At 39.3% G+C, this 17,012-nt stretch overlaps 2 protein-coding genes across 3 annotated transcripts in view; both read right to left on the bottom strand.

Annotated features, from left to right (window-relative positions):
• Positions 1-645: 645 nt before the first annotated feature.
• On the bottom strand, positions 646-12,400 carry ZCCHC4 (zinc finger CCHC-type containing 4). Its single transcript, XM_061379950.1, has 13 exons — positions 12,298-12,400; positions 11,971-12,089; positions 10,721-10,803; positions 9,779-10,054; positions 8,550-8,630; positions 8,169-8,241; positions 5,852-6,002; positions 5,247-5,347; positions 3,888-4,009; positions 3,261-3,336; positions 2,741-2,792; positions 1,890-2,034; positions 646-842 (listed from the first exon to the last, which is right to left on the bottom strand). The coding sequence occupies exons 1-13, from the start codon at positions 12,398-12,400 to the stop codon at positions 716-718; spliced, it is 1,509 nt and encodes a 502-aa protein (XP_061235934.1). The 3' UTR covers positions 646-715.
• Positions 11,972-17,012, bottom strand: part of PI4K2B (phosphatidylinositol 4-kinase type 2 beta) — a 22,343-nt gene continuing 17,302 nt past the window's right edge. The window contains exons 10-11 of one of the 2 annotated variants that reach the window (XM_061379949.1): positions 14,036-14,230; positions 11,972-12,089 (exon numbers count right to left, since the gene is read on the bottom strand). In XM_061379949.1, the coding sequence (XP_061235933.1) occupies positions 14,057-14,230 (174 nt within the window). In that variant the 3' untranslated portion in view covers positions 11,972-12,089; positions 14,036-14,056. Of the gene's footprint in view, positions 12,090-13,540; positions 14,231-17,012 lie in introns of those variants that run through there. The other variant, XM_061379948.1, reaches the window with a different exon arrangement.

The raw sequence follows: 17,012 nt of genomic DNA, 5'->3' as shown, positions 1-17,012 counted from the left end.
CCTTCAGCCGGCGCCCCTAAGCCCCGCAAAGCCGCCGGTCTCCCGCCCTCCGCGCCCGACTTCCGGAGGCGGTGCTTCCCGCCCCGGCGAGGATTGGGCCTGGTTACCCTCAGCGGCGAACGGGGTTGTTTCTCGCCCCGCCCTCACGGCCGCGGCACCCGCCTGCCGTAGGCCCCATGCCGTTCTCTCGCTCCCCGCATCGGGGATGAGGGTAGGGCCCGCGGCGGTTAGGTCCCAGGCGGGCCCGGGCCCAGCTAGGTGTGGCTGTGTGGGGGAAGCCCAGCCTGTCCTCCCTACAGTGCAAAGCAACGCTGCTCTGACGTCAGCTAACAGCACAGGAGGTTCATCCCCTCCTACTGCAACACAAAACCTCGTTTTTCTTACGCTTACACCCAAAATAGGCTGCACTGACACCCAGTCCATTTTTACAACATACGCTACCTCTGCCAGCAGTGATGTGCCCCAACACCTCACCACTCAGCAGAACAGATTCCCAGTACACCAGACAGGTAAACCTAAACATACAAATTTATTACACAAACACATGGTAAGTGTACACGTTACTTAGCACTTTTTTTTTTTTATGCTAGTAATGATGTACAATGAAAGAACTGTCACTTTTAATTGAATCAGGTTTTATTTTATTTTGGATGTTAATATTAACATCATCAGAAACAGGAATCAACGGCTGGCCATAATAAAAAATAACTATGTATCAGCAAGCAAAGTCAGGCTTCTTTTTTTTTTTTTTTTTTTTTTTTACTTTTTTCCTGGAGAACATGGCATGCTTCACAGCGTATTTACCCTCTTCAGAGTTCTCTGCCTTTGCTTTTTTGTCAGCTCTGTAAAGCACAAAAGGAACATACAGATTAAAATGGAGAACGTACCTCTACATTTGCTAGCATTTTATATAATCTTTCCATGTACGTATATGACCCCAGAAGCTCATAAACTCACAAAAAGTACAAGGAACATTACATCCTACAATGCTATGACACCTAATCCTCCTAGAACTGTCCATTTTACTGCCATTCATTATTTTTCACTTACATATTTATTCAGCATTTTACCTTTATGCCAATGTAAAAACAATAAGAAATGCCACTCACCAATACAAAAAAGCACATACAGACTTTCATACTCAATATATAATGCACAGATATGTAACAGAAAGGCTTAGAAAAAAGTACAGACAGCTTAACTTTCTGAAGACGCCTGCAAATAATACAGGACCTAAACCTAAGTAGCAAGTGGATTGCTTTCAGCCTCTGATTTTCCCTTTCCCCTTTTGAGTTAGTTCCATCTGAATTTTTTTGTTCTTTTGATACATACAAGTGTGTGCTTGTGTATGTTACAGAGGCACAATCATAGCAGAATAAAAGCATTTAATGTGACCCTCATTAATGCAGATTTTATATGGTGGGGATTTAGACTGTACAACAGAGAGCACCCGAAATATCAGAAAGAATACCCCCAAAAGATGTCACAACAAAGCAAAAGAGACAGGAAGCAATGAAAAGAGCATAGTAGTGACTCTTTTCTCTGCCCTTTCATGAGGAATCTAATGAAGGGGATAAAAGTGTTTCATTAATTTTGAATCTTCTTGACAGAGCTATCCCATGCATCATACACCAAATCTGGGATCTGTATACATCGGCTTTGGAAGAAAAGCCACAGTTACGGAACTGGGAGACACAGTAGGTGACTCGCCTTTTATCATATCCTCCTTTCAGTATATAGACCCCAGAGATACAGCAAATGGGCAATGGTGAAAGCTGTCATCAGCACCCAAAGGCAAAAGTCATCTCTTTCTAGATCATTTGCATGAAACAAAATCTAATCTCATTTGAATGCTATCTTTTATTATATTAATGCAGTATCACACTTACTGGCAAGCTCTTCTGGTGCGGGAAAGACTGGGACAGGTACTGCGTTTGTGACCTGCCTTGCCACAAACAAAACAACCAGCATCAGTCTTCTCGCAAGTGTGGCTTTGAAGAGCACAGCAGTTGCAATTGTTGCAGTGAAACCAAGCTGCGAAGGAAAGTGACATGATTTTTAGAATGATCATTCTGAAACTAAGCTTTAGATACAGGCTATATTGCCAGGTTTTTAATTCTGTTTTAGTTTTACAGAGATGGATGCAGTCAGTTTCTGGTACCTTATCACATTTTGTAAGGCAGCCAGGTAGACAAATACACTGTATGACTATTCCAATATAACTGAATTATTTTGCCATTAGAACTATTATCCTGTATGCAATCTTAAATGAAAAAAAAAATAAAATCCAGATGTTAAAATGTTGCAATTTCTGTATCAGTAACAAAAATGATTGCTTCAGATACTTAAACACAGCTATAAATACAACTGTACGTAATTTGATCCTGCCCTCTCAAACTTTTTAATAGTTGCCTATTTGTTTATGAAATTCTAAAGGAAAAGTTGACAACATCAGGAGACAAAAAAAAATCAAAATATTTAAGTTTTCCTATAACAAGTATGAATGGGATTTAGTATGGCTTGACAAAAAATTTATCACATTCCTACATGAGACAAGGGTACCTTAGTTACCGTGTGGCAACTTGTGTGAAACTGAGATTTTTCCTTTACTCTGTGTCTTCTGAGAAATTACATTTGATCCTTTTACAGAATATTTTCTGGTTTGCAATCTCAGTTTCTTTGGTCTATAGCTTAAACAAGAAGTGTACTTTTATTTAGAAAAGCATTTTTCTATACTTACAGGGTTTTACACATTTTTTGCAAAGAACACAATGTTTCCATCGTCTACCATCCTACAAAAGATGAATAAATACACTGTTTATTTCTTTGTTTGTTTAAACTCCCCCCCGACTGTAGCTTAAAACTGAACTACTGATATGTGGTCCCCATTATTTACAGAAACAGGTCCTCTGCAGGAAGGACTGTAACTTGGAAACAACAGTCCTGAGAATCTGTGACAACTGCAGCATTTTGAGATTAACAAGTTCTACAACTTCCGAAACATAAGAAATATATGTGTCAACAGACCACTAATGAATAAGGTATGGTGTAAGTCCCAAACTTTTCCTGTCCTCTTTCCAACACAAAGTAACTGGGGAAAGAGAAACTAATTCCCAGTGGACAATGAATGATGTCCTGTGAAGTCAGAAAGTCTAGGAAACTGAACTGCTTAGGGTTTCCCAAGGAAGTCAGAATCAAAATAAGTTTTTACGAGAGACTACTGCTAAAACTGCTATACAGAAAGAAGTCAAAATACCTACCTTTGATGTACATGAATTGCATATCTCACAGTGCTGGTTACCAGAACTAACATAGCGCTGACATATAGTGCAAAACCTGAAAAAAAACGAAATTTAAATGTACTAGTCCACTATTTGCTCACAAAGCAATATAAATTAATTTTATACAAGCTCAACAGTAAATATAAAGACTGCAGAATCATTCTTCTAAATTAAAGATGATGTTTTTGATGCATAAAATCACCACTTCGGCCATTTAAACACAGTACATGCAAATAATAAAATTCAGGTGTTTGAATCCATATTATCCACACTATTAGCGGTAAATCAAACCAAATCTATTCCTTTGTCCTTGATGCTTCCCTAAATGCTCATTTTATTAACTACTGTCTCAACCAAGCTGATAATCAGGCACGGCTCTTATACCTCTTGTAGGTGTACACATAATTTCCTACAGACAAGCTCAGGAATTTAATCATTCCACACTTGAAAAAGCTCTTTTTAGGTTCCCAGCTCTCTTACATGCTGTTGACAGAACATGGAACCTTAAAAATGAGAGACAGAAATGTGCTCTTCAGCCTGACATCCAAAAGTCAGGCAAGAAAATACTGAACAGTACCATGTCACTTGAGTGTTAATACATCTTACCTATAACCTTCTTCCACAGGAAGTACAATCATACTTGGGGTGAGGTTTGTGAATATACGGACCGGAGACTGTCTACGACCTGTCTTGCCATGTTTATAAAGTGCATGATTATCATAGTCTACCTAGAAATAGAAAACCACAGAAAGTCAGTCTTAAAGTGAATGCTAAGCACAGGCAGAACTATTTACATATTTATTATCTTTATATGTGCCTTATGAAATTTTCATTTTTATACAAAATACTCTAACCCCAAATTAGATTACAAGTATTTTGTCTCATTTACTTTTAAATGTGTGCAAACACAGCATCAGGCTAGATTCAGGAAACTAAGTTCCCAGTACTACAATAATCCTAGTCTACCTTTTTGCACTTTTGCATGGAGTATCTAAGATAACATTGCAGATGCTCTACAAAAGAGCAACCCATTTAAGAACATGGAACTATACCATTTGGTCACTCTGGCAATACCAGCTGACCTGCACCTTACCAGATCTCAGAATAATAACAAAGCTGCAAATTCAATCAGCAGTGCTTTCTCCAGCACAAAAATTCTCACATCTTAACATTAGGCAGGAATGCAGAGTCTAGCCTAGCAGGAGTTTCCAATTTTTTTCCACAAATTTCCATTCTACAAGATACAAGTATGTTGTTCAGAACACCCATGTCAGATTTTACACAGAGTTGTTATATGAGAAAACAAAATGCTAACATCATGAATACCCATGGCTGAGCTCTTGGAAGTCACCGATGTGCACACTCTGACATAACTAACGGATGCAATACTGGAGAAGCTGATGCCAGATTACTGCTTTATCACCGACAACTTGATTTATTATGTAATTCCAAAAATTTCCATTGTTGTGATTCTACTTTGGTCCTGGCAGTTTTGGAGATGACAGACCTTATTTATTTATTATTTATTTACTTTTCAATCTTTTTTTACCAGGGATGGCCATTAACCACCAAGCTACTGACATTTCAACAGCTGGGAAAAATGAAACACTCTTCTTCAAGCTACCGCCCACTTCTGAAATATGCACCTGTCAAAATTAGTGCAAATTCTGTCACACTGAAAACATTGCAGAAGAGATGAATTAATGGACAGACAACAGGTAAGTTAAAGGTACCTAATAAGATGTAGGAGAGGAACAAAATTATCAAAAGCATGACTAACAGAAATACAGGATCTGGACTTCACATCATGAGAACCACAGGGTTTGCAGTGACTCCAATGCTGTCAAAACTAAAGACCAAGAAGGTGGCCTATCTACAGAGAAGTGCTACCACTGTATCTGTTTTCATCTCCTGTTCACAATGAACATGTCTGAAATTTGGCGGATTCACTGGGTTCAGTCATACCTGGTAATCCATCATACTAAAGCTTGGGAAGAACTCCAGAATACGAGACTCAAAGAAGTATGGAAATATCCAGAAGATAGGCATCTCTTGGTTGTTATGACCTAGTAATGAAAAGACTTAGATGTACTTTAAAGAAAAACGAGGTACATGAAGCATGAAAAATGCTTCATGTATATCCTGAATATACATGAAAAAAAACCATTCTGAATACATGTGTCATGCTGGGCATAAGAACTAGGTCCTGCAGGCCACAGATAGTTTTGGCATGTTTTATATATGTGGAGCTGTAAGCTCCACTTCACTAATTCCAACCCCCCTAGGTTCGTAAGAAATAGTATTGGTTTGATAGCAGCTTCCTCTCTACCTTTAAAGTCCATTTTCATTGCTAAGTAGATTTATAAAAAAACTGTTAGTTTTTAAGACAGACTTAAAGAATTAGGTATTATTAAACTGTAAGTATCAGGAGAGTAAGTTAGATCTATAGTAGTTAATCTTTAGAAATTACAACATAAGTGTGTTCACATTCATCTGAGCAGCAAGAATCAGACTTTTAAATGGGTACTTCTTCTTACAGCTCAACCCACCTATCTGGCTGCAATACCTACCTCCTTTTTCTGTCTCCTTCCACATTGCCATTAGTTTTTTAAAACTAGAAGCCAGTGCTTCCACTAACCCTCCAAATGGGGGATCAGTCACCATAATGACTCTTTCACCATTGTCTTGATACAAGAATTTCCTACAAGTTTCACATGCAGCCTGTAAGAAACAGAGGTTAATTTCCAGAAATATAAATTCAAGAACTGCAACAGTATTGTCTTTAGCAATAAAATTACTATTTTAGAAAGGTCAACTTTAAAGACAGAAGTTATTTCCTCTTGGGTAGTAAGGAAAAAAAAAAAAAAAAGAACAAAAAACTACTTGAAGCGCTGAAAACAAGTGCCCTGTTCAGCTAGAGATAATGTATCATGGGCAGATGCAATTCAAGCTTCTTAAGGTAGTCTTCCTCCTAAGGGTATTAAATTTAACTTGGAAAAAAGATGTTCATAGCAAAAAAGCAACTTTCAGGCTTAAAATATATTTTATTCATACCCTTTGTTTTATTTGGTAAAGCACTATCAAAGTAATGGGAACAATTCAGTCCACTGAAAACTGATTCAATCCATACTGCTTATGACAACTGTTCAAATTTTAGCAATCCAGCCTGGACTCTTATTATGAAAGTAAATGTAAAAAGCTATGTCTTCCCTGCCATTTCACAGTGTGAAACAGATGTTCTGTCATCTATCACTTAGCTTCTATGGCATTCCAAACCCAGATTTCTAACATCAATATGCATTCAAGAGTGCTGCAGTTCAGTCCCTGAATACACTGCAATAAAGTGTCATTACAGGTGTCACCTTTTCACACCTTGAAAAGAACAGCAAAGTGTTTATAATGCAGAGGAACAGTCTTTTGCTTTAATTGAAAAGCACAAAACTTGGGTACAGCAACGGATTAAAAACCACCAAAAGTAAGGCTTTCAGACCAAATCCCATTTAAACCTAGGTGATTATTTTTCAAGATCCCATTCAAAATTAGCTTCTGGAATGGAAAAGATCTAAAAATTATCTACGTAGTATGAAAAGTATTGCAATAAATAAGTTTATGCAAATCAGTGGTAGCTTACTAATAATGGCAGAGGAAGAACAAAGAGCGAGTGACTATACTATAGGGATAAATGTTTGAAATTAACGTTTGGAACTGAATTACACTGTGACTGTACAAAGCTGCAATAAATGTCCTACTACAACTGCAGGTTTTCTAATAAAGTCAAAATTAAGCACATAATGTAACATTCAAAAAGCATCAAGAAGCACAGCATTTTCTTTAACCATTATACTAATTCAATTTCATTTTATGACAACAAGGTTAACCTTTTGACCTTGCTTGCCTTAAATAAAGCAGAAAAACCTCCTTTTTCCTCCCACCTCAATTACCAGTGAACAAGATTTATGGCATCCACTGGGCTTGTAAGGGCTGTTGTAGCAACAGAAGAAAAGTGCTAATGAATACAACAACTCACATCAAACTGTCATTTTAATAAAAGCAGCAGTTATAAGGTGTAGGTAACATTAGGTAGCACAAATTCAACAGGCAACTTTATCTTTTCATCAAGTCATAGAATCATAGAATAGTAAGGGTTGGAAAGGACCTTAAGATCATCAAGTTCCAACCCCCCTGCCACAGGCAGGGACACCTCACTCTAAACTGTATTACCCAAGGCCTCGTCCAACCTGGCCTTGAACACTGCCAGGGATGGAGCATTCACAACCTCCCTGGACAACCTATTCCAGTGCCTCACCACCGTAACAGGAAAGAGTTTCCTCCTTATATCCAATCTAAACTTCCCCTGTTTAAGTTTTAACCCATTACCCCTTGTCCTACCACTACAATCCCTAATGAACAGTCCATCCCCAGCATCCCTATATGCCCCCTTCAGGTACTGGAAGGCTGCTATGAGGTCTCCACGCAGCCTTCTCTTCTCCAGGCTGAGCAGCCCCAACTTTCTCAGCCAATCTTCATATGGGAGGTGCTCCAGTCCCCTGATCATTCTTGTGACCCTCCTCTGGACTTGTTCCAACAGATCCATGTCCTTTTTATGCTGAGGACACCAGAACTGCACACAATACTCCAAGTGAGGTCTCACGAGAGCAGAATAAAGGGGCAGGATCACCTCCTTCGACCTGCTGGTCACGCTCCTTTTGATGCAGAAAGTCAGAAAGAATTACTGAAGAGGCACTGTTATTCTTTGATTTCCAGTAGTGTTGACCATTTTTATCTCACGATAGCTGTTTCCTTTAGTCTAGCCATGACTTTATTATAAAATTCTGCATCAACAACATGTACTTGTTTATAATGCACTCAAGAAATACTTGGCCTTACCTCTCCACCAAAAAAATAGTGATTAAACATGTTGTAGTGGCAGAATTCATCTTCTGTGTAAAATTGTGAATACCTGTAAAATAAGTTTTAATGGCAGTAGGAAAATATAACCAACTTCTTGTCTGCACTTAGGGGCATTTACATCGAAAACCAAGACCTTAAGAAAAGCAACAATTGGGCTCTGATTACTGACAATACATACCAACACTAGGAATTATTATGTATTATTACTTTTCTCATAAACTGGATGTTATTTGTGTATGTGTGTAAGAACAGACATGCAGAGACAGGAAAGGGAGACCAAGCACCAATCTATCTTAAAGCAGCAGAAACACAAACCTTGCACATACTCTTCAGACACAGACATTTGTCAAAACCTACCTGAAATCAATATCTAGCAGAAGGCTTCTAACCCTGAAATCTTCTTCTCGTGATGCTTTTGACTGGATCATTTCATGAAGCCTGAAGTACAATTGGAGCAAAGAAATTTAACACATAATCAGTGGCTTCAAAAATTATCTTGCAAGACAAGAATGCCTGGTATTTCACTAAACCTAAAACCAAGCAGGTAAGAGAAAATGGAGTAATCTGAATGTGGACGATTCTGTGTGGCTAATATTCAAAGTTAGAAAAATTAGTCTTAAAAGATGAAAAGTCAGTGAAGCCTACAGGATCACCAGGAACAAACAAACAAAAACCCCAAACATAAGCAAAGAATTTCACTACCACTTCTGTAAGAAACAACATGGAATATTTAAAGTGTGTGTATTATTTGCAGAGCAGCTATAGTCTTCTGTATCTTATGAGGTCAAAGCAAGATCCCACCAGACGCTTAAATAATTCCAACCAATTTAAGCACAGAGAAACTCTTACGATGGCACAATCCTTGATGATTTAAATCTTAATAACCTGCACAGCTTTGAGGGAAGTATACTGATGCAGAGGGTTGACCAATGTACAGGGGGATTGTACAGGGGGGTTGTACAGGGGGGTTAGAGGAATTCGCTTGTTTAAGCAAAGGTATTGTCTGTACCTATCATGCCTACTAAGCAGAACAAAGGCACTAACTATTGATAAGGAAAAGCAGACACTTGGTTCTACTGACAAGGAAAAGCAGACACCTGATTCTACCGATAAGCACCTATTGATAGGGAAAAACAGACCCCTGAATCTACTGTTAAGGGGGAGAAGCAGATGGTTTATGGCTGGGACCAAACCCTAAGGCCATACGTGAAGACTAAAAGGTGAAAAGTTCAAGAAGAGGAAGACTCATTTACTTCATCTTGAAGACCCCTACCCACAGGAGGAAGACTCATTTACTTCATCTTGAGACCCCTGCCCATGACTAGAGGGGGCACTGCGCAGGTGCAAAGGACCTTCTAGCTCACTGTAATACGAAGCGGGGATAGGACATGAATATGTATAGGCATCTGGTGCAACCTTATAAATGTAGAGGGAAACAACACTGAGGCATGCATGACTTTTGAGGAATTATCCCTGTGCGTCTCAGCGCTGAATAAAAAGCATACCTCCTTTACAGCTTTAACAAGTTGTGGAGTCAATCCGCGCATCAATACTATTTGAAAGTGTAACAATTCCCACTGACATACCTGGGTGTTCCAACAGAGAGCACTCGTCTGAATCCTAAATCAGTAATAAGATCCAGTAGGAACTGACAACTTCTGTCTGCAAATAAGTACTGGGCATTTGTTTTTTTATTCTCAAGAGGATACAGAAGTTGACTGGGGCTTTTTAACTGGGCAGTGGAGATATCACACAGGAACTGGTGAGCTGCGTGTTTTTCCCATTCAGCTGGCAATAGCAATTGCTGGCATTCCTGGCAAAACCTCCTCTTTGATAACGGCAACAGAACAAAATCCTTGAACCTTTAAGACAATAGGTAACAAACATATGAACGGGGCTATGAAGGAAGGTTGTTTTTTTTTTTTAGTTCAGACATTTAAAGAGGCAATGTAGCATAAGCCGCTCTTGCAAAAAACTCCACTACCTACATGTGAATTCTTATTTATGAAAATATATTCAAAGGACACTTTAAAAAGCTTATAATATACGAGCCAAATATATTGAGAGTGCCCACAAAATAACTGGATTAGAAAGTGAAGACTCCGTATCAACTACCAGCAATCAGTCCTGTATGTTTATACACAGAACTAGGATGTCATTTATCACTCTATCACCTTTGCTTCTTTTCACAAGAAGCCTGTTAAGCCTGTTACTTCTGCACCCTAAAGTCAGGAATAACTTTTTGAACTGACGCTGCTACTGACCTGTTGTTAGCACATTATGAGCACTAATGTAAGAAGTACATATACAAAAAAAAAAAAAAAGAAAAAAAAAGATAGATACAGTTCCTGGGGTGAAAATACCATGCTCTAATTACAGATTTCATGCTATTTCCCTCTTGCAAGTCAACTAATTCTTATTTTTCCAGATCCCTCTGGCATGTTTTCACAGTTTAAAGATTCCTGCATTCAAAGTACCTAAACCTGTATTACTTGATTTTTACTGAAGAAAATAGCCATTAACAATACCTTTCCACATTCTGTCTGTGTGTAAAAGAAGGCTGGTGATTTCTATTGTATTCTTCACGTGCTGCAAGCCTAGTTTCTGACACCTGTAAAATTTATGTTTATAAAACATTACAAATGAAACAGATATTGCTTTGTATTAAATCTCAGTTATTAAACAAAAAGGGTGCATCAAAGGTCTCATGCTTTAGTTACTCTGCACAGCAAAATTATCACACTTTGGGTTGCTGCAGAAGAACAAGCATGACTGCAGCACAGAGGAATGCTGCAAAACACTACGAGCATCTCATTGTGAATTTAAACCGTAAAAAAATAGAAAGATTTCATTCTTTTACGACATGTGATACTCCGGGGAAAACTCAAAACTTGGTTATGATGAAGACAGAAAGAGGTATACTCTTCATTAATGCGTGACAGCAGTTGCACTCTCTATGAAGAACTATGATCTGATCCTGAACAACTGATGACAGCAGAAACGCCCAAGTCTTTCATGTGCGATTATTTTAAAAGCATAACAGCTATTCTCTGAGTCTTGTACTTTGTTCCCACAAAACATAGTTTCACAGTTAACAGTGTTTCAAGACATCTATGCAAAACTTAAGGAACTAATTTCTTTAATGGGGGAGGACAGGAAAATTCAATAGAACAAAAGACACCATTATACCAGTGACATTCAAAATACCATTTAAATCTACACAAGCAAGTGATTAACTACCTCATTTTCTCTTTATATAACTTTTCAGTAGCAATCAGCACAGCAATGAGCTGCTAATGAACACAAACTCCAGCCTGACAAGCTGCTGAGGACAATGACAGCAACACAAGAAACGTTTAGGAAACAGAAAAAGTAACATAAAATGCAGGGGACAAAAACCACAGCAAGCTCTCCGTGAATACGTATTGTCACACTGTTTTGCCACCCTACAATTATCTGCCCAAAGTTTTGTAGATAAATTGCTGCAGATGTTCTACTGAGACTACTGAGCATCATGCTAATCCCTACCATCTATTTTACATAACCCATTGTTTGCCTGTGTCCACCAGATTTCCTGTCTACATTGTGGAAGATGAGGACATCTTGAGATCAGAACTTCCTATTTTGTTCAACATTGCATGACATTTACAAACATCATAACTTGAATAGACAAGTGTTTTGGCAATACAGTAACAAATGTCAGATTTACTCACGATTTTCTTTTAAACAGAAAGATCATCCCCAATATTTACCATAGTCCTACACAGCGCCCTCTTACCTTCTCATCTTCCCACTGGAAAAAGTTACAATCTTTTCTATCCCTACAGGCTGAACAAGCATAAAACCTTCTTCCTTCCTCTCCTCCTTGGTTGGTCTTTACAAACAGAAGAGCAGGACCTGAAGGACAAACATCATCATGCATGACACACGGGACACCAACAGATGCGTGCAAGTGTCAAGCTTCCAGAACACGCTAACACAGCTCCTGGCGGGGGCCGGGTAAGGGGCTGGGGATGAACAGAGACGCTGTGGGAGGTGTCAGCCCCCCGCCGGGAACCGCGGCCACCCCAAGCCCGGCTTATCAGAGATCCCCCCTGCCGCTCACCGTGCGGGCAGAGGGGCGCGCCGGGCACCAGCCCGAGCAGGGCCAAGCCGCCGGAACCCAGCCCGCGCCCACACCCCCGGTCGTCTACCCCGCCGGCCGCCATGGCACCGCCTGCTTCCCGGCAGCCCTCGCCACCCGACAAGCTAAGGGAGGACAGGACAGGGCAGGGCAGCCAAAGCTGCGGCTCCCCCCAGCGGCGCGGCGGCCGAAGCGCCGAGGGAGAACACGTCCCTTCCCATGGAACTGCGAAACAGCGTCTATCGACAGAACACCACCGACAGCCGAGCCCGAACCCCGTGCGGTTTTATTTTCTTCAGTGGGTATGTCCGGTACATAAACACCATCTTAAAATTTTTAAATAAACTGTCTGGATAAAAACAATCATGGAATGTTTATAAAGGTGATCATTTCAACCCAATTTTAACTCCACCATACAGTGAGCTTTACATTTAAGGCTTGAACATTTCAGTTAGGCATGCGAAGTGCTGACAAGCTACATTAACATTTAAATCCACTCAAAATTATATAAAATACAAGCATTTTATTATTTTTGCCCACAGTATTGCTTAGAATTACAAAATACAGCAATGACTGAAATACTGAAGGTTCCATAAAAGCAGCAAATTTTTTTCCCTTTTCCTAGTCTTAACTGCCCAGAAAATTACTAAAATAAAAATACTTTCCATGTTACATAAGCCACAGATCTTGAAACATGACAATCAAGTCCTAAACCATCTAACTTACGCATAAAAGCAAATGGCGAATGCGCATGACATTGCTAAGGGCACAATAAGAAGTCTCTGTGCTCTATGTATCACAGTTTCTGTCCTTTTTTTTTTCCAGTAAAAAACAAAAACAACTGTGTGTTTACATATAAGTCGAGAAGGCAGACTGGCTTCGTGCTGAACACATCAGTGCTCCCATCATTCATAGTGCAGAACCACTTTGGTGACTACTGACGAACAGTTATAGGCATATGGCAAAGCAAACCTGCAACAACATGCTGCAATTCCTTTGCTGTGAGGGATCTATACAGAAATATCACAGTTTTCCCTAATGTGCTTAAATGCACTGGTTCTAAAAGCTACAGGTGAAATATCAAACTCCGAAACCTACATTCAGTTTATTCCATGACTAGGACCTGTGGATACTTCACTCAGGTTGGACTTCACTATAATGCAAGTGTTTAGCTATTTTTGGTCTGAACGTGCAAAAAAACCCACTTGAAGCATTTCCGCCCCCTTCTCCCTCCCTCCATTTTTTATTTAAAGTGCATGACTTCTCAAGTAACTAGCCTACAAAAATCTAACAGCTTAAAATACCAGCAAGAAATTCCAGGGAAAAGCATTTGCACAATCAAATATAACGTTCTGCAATTTTTAAAGACCATATAAAAGAAGTCAATAGTGTACAGGTTCTCACATTTATATGAAACAAAAAGAATTCCTGTTGTATTCAAAAGTAGTTTCTCAGCATACGCAAACTGTGTATCTTCCCGTATTCAGAATACATTAGTTTAGCCTATAAAAATACAGTATGGACAAGTTCTTCTCATCCCCAACATAAGAATTCACAATTTTGACACAAAAATTGTAAACTTTTATTACATTCAAAATACATTTAAGTCTTCAGAATTTAAGTTTTGAGGTGGTGGCAGTCAGAGCTCCTGTTATACAGCAGAAGTATATTATTGCAAAGCTTTTACATAGAAGTAGCTTTCTGAACTCCAGAAACTTACTCTTCCCACGTACTTTTGTTGCTACCAGGAGGAAAAGAAAGGCTTCCTGCTATGAAAGGTCTGCGTGAACGCATTACTCAGCTGAACAATTCGGCCCTGACCTCCAGTGCTACTTCGCTCCACAATCACACGCGGCATCTGAACAAGCTGAATGGGACTCTTTTCATCCTTTAACGCCTGAGTAAGATTTAATATCTAAAAGAGCAAAAGCATACAAATAAAACTATCGTTAATGGGTTTATAAATTTTAGATTTCACTGAAATAAATTCTGTCCCTACAGATGTGCTGTCAAATAAATTAAGGATACTCTATTGAAAGCAGAAATGCTTTATCTGTTTGGTAACATTATAACATCCCACCACTGACCACCTTTCTGGTCTTTTCATGACTATTTCATGCAATGTCCTCTGAAATGTTGGAAAATGTTAAGACATAAAAATCTGAGAGCATTTTCATTTTAGCACATCTCTTAAGAGCACTGCATACTTAAAAAAAAAAGCTACAAGAAAGCAATCAACATGTACTTAACATAGGATCTACCAGGTGTTGTAGCTACAAGTTATTTTCATATCATATGAAGCAATATCATTAACCCACACCAGATCCAGTGCCAAGACCTTCACTCCCACAAGTATGTTATCTCCTTCCAAAACCTCAGTGCTCATGAACTGCCCCAGTAATTTACTCCACATTCAATGTTAACCTGATGAAAACTGAGGCAAGCGTTCAATTTGCAGCAATTCAGTTTCCAGCAATTCCCTACACAAAAGTATTGCATTTCCAACAATTCAAACCTGGCTGCATGTAAACAAGTGTGACCAGCAGGTAGAGGGAGGCAATTCTCCCCTTCTGCTCTGCTCTCATGAGACCCCCACCTTAAGTACTGTGTCCAGCTCTGGAGCCCCCAACAAAAGAGGGATGTAGACCCTGTTGGAGTGAGTCCAAAGGAGGGCCATGAAGATGCTCAGAGGGCTGGAGCACCAGTCATATGAAGACCAGCTGAGAATTGGGCTTGCTCAGCCTGGAGAAGCCTCTGGGGAGACCTTGGAGCAGCCTCCGTGCCTGAAGGGGGCCTACAAGAAATCTGCAGAGGGACTTTTGGCAAGGGCACGTAGTGGCAGGACGAGGGCAAAGGGATTAAGCTGAAAGAGGGAAGATTTAGACTGGATATGAGAAAGACGTTCTATATTGCAAGGGTGGTAAGACAATGGAACAGGTTGCCCAGAGAAGCTGTGGATGCCCCATCCCTGGAAGTGTCCAAGCCAGGGTTGGATGGGGCTTTGAGCAATCTCTACCCATGCAGATTGGAACTGTCTGACCTTTAAGGTCCCTTCCAAGCCAAACCATTCTATCATTCTATGAATTTAGTTCTGGTGACACACTTCAATTATCCTTAATATCATTATTTTTTTCCCTGCACAATGTCCCTTTCTTCCTTGTGAACTTACTGATCCCCTGCTGATTCTGCACTTCCATGGCTGAAGAACCCTGATAGTCTTTTGCATGGTTTACTGCAATTCAGCTCTTCCAGCAATTCCACTAGACATTTACATTTTCTGAGCTTTAAGGCAATCCCCTTTGTAGATCTGCATTACCTAGCTTTTTAGTCTCCATATTCCTGAGGGAACAGCTTATCTTGGGTTTGAAACCCTGCCCAGTATTTCACACACACACACTTCACAAAAATATGCTAACTACTTTTGGTATTTTGAAGATCTCACCCCTGACATGCAAGATGCATTTCTTGTCAGCCTCTATCCACTAGATTCTTAATTTTCAAATTATCAAAGTTTTTATTATTAAGGATGCATGTACAGACGTTTTGGCTACTCTGCAAATTCATCTTAACTCTTCCATAATGCCCTTGTAACATGCTTTGGCTTTACACCAAAAGCAAGTCTAAAATCAGTGCTAAAATGCACAATTTGCGGATGTATTTCCAGTCACATCCAAGAATAACTCATCATCCTTGTTTCTTCCCTAAACCCATGCCTGAAAACCTGACATCTCCCACAGTGAAACCCATTCTCATACAGCTAGAGAAACATTTAAAATAAATTTTCTGCTGAAATTCCCTTCAGGGTGTGAAGAAAACGTACAGTTGCAGCCTTTATAATAGGAAATTTATTTAGACAACTTTAGCTTCATCTCTCTCAGTTACATAGATGAGTTTTTTCCTTAAGCTTTTCATTAACTAACAGATTCCCTGTGGACAATTGTCTCATCACAAAAAGGCTACTTAACACAGATTAAGATGGACGAATCCTTCAGAATTGATCTTCCAGTGACTGCACAAACTTCTCAGAAATGTTTTCAGAAATAATTCCTGTAACTTAATTCAAGTAAGGACTGTTGGCTTTTAGCCACCACAACTAATGTTAACTGGGATTACACTTTGACTAAGCAGAGCTGCAATCTTGTGCAAGGTACTATTGACACAGAAAACTACAGACAAAAGGTATGATTAAGCTGCTCTAAGAAGTGTGAATATTGGGGTTTAAACTATCCATCCTGAATTTCTGAACACAGAAATTAGTTTCAATAAAATCAGTGCACATGGGACTAGTAATTTATCTAGCCCAATTCCCTTGCATGTTCATAAATCAGTATTTTATGCCTATAATGAGCTAAATAACTTGTTCTTAGCTAAAGCTGGCTTTCCATTATCTCACACTAGTCTTAAATTTTAAAACAGCAAAGATGGTGAAACCCTTCTCCTCCCTTGCTTCACTGTGTGGAAAAAAAACAACAAAAACGCAAAGAAACAAACCCAAAACAACAAACCAATGTTTAATCATCATCAACTTTCAAATCTGGAAATGACTCGATTGGTTCCAAGTATGGCTCTGACATTTGCTAGGATGAAGAAATTTTATTACCTAATACTGCTTTCTTGTGAGAAGCATTTAAATAATCAAGTTAGCTCTCCAAAATAAAGTCAATAACATAATGAAATTACCCACCAAACCTTCCATT

The sequence above is a fragment of the Neopsephotus bourkii genome, unplaced genomic scaffold, assembly GCF_033783945.1.
Source record: "Neopsephotus bourkii isolate Nb327-2 ecotype Australia unplaced genomic scaffold, CSIRO-AGI_Nbou_v1 NB_1780, whole genome shotgun sequence".
In the NCBI taxonomy this organism is placed as follows: domain Eukaryota; kingdom Metazoa; phylum Chordata; class Aves; order Psittaciformes; family Psittacidae; genus Neopsephotus; species Neopsephotus bourkii.
Note: the sequence above shows the minus strand (reverse complement) of the source record. Positions and strands in the feature narration are given on the sequence as shown.

Bases quoted from the DNA above. Each gene is read 5' to 3' on its own strand.
- ZCCHC4 (XM_061379950.1), bottom strand. From the start codon at position 12,400: ATGGCGGCCGGCGGGGTAGACGACCGGGGGTGTGGGCGCGGGCTGGGT. The intron at 8,631-9,778 runs GTATGTCAGTGG...ATTGTACTTCAG, and splicing joins CTCTCTGTTGGAACACCCAG to GCTTCATGAAATGATCCAGT. The intron at 2,035-2,740 runs GTAAGTATAGAA...TTTCCTTCGCAG, and splicing joins CAAAAAATGTGTAAAACCCT to CTTGGTTTCACTGCAACAAT.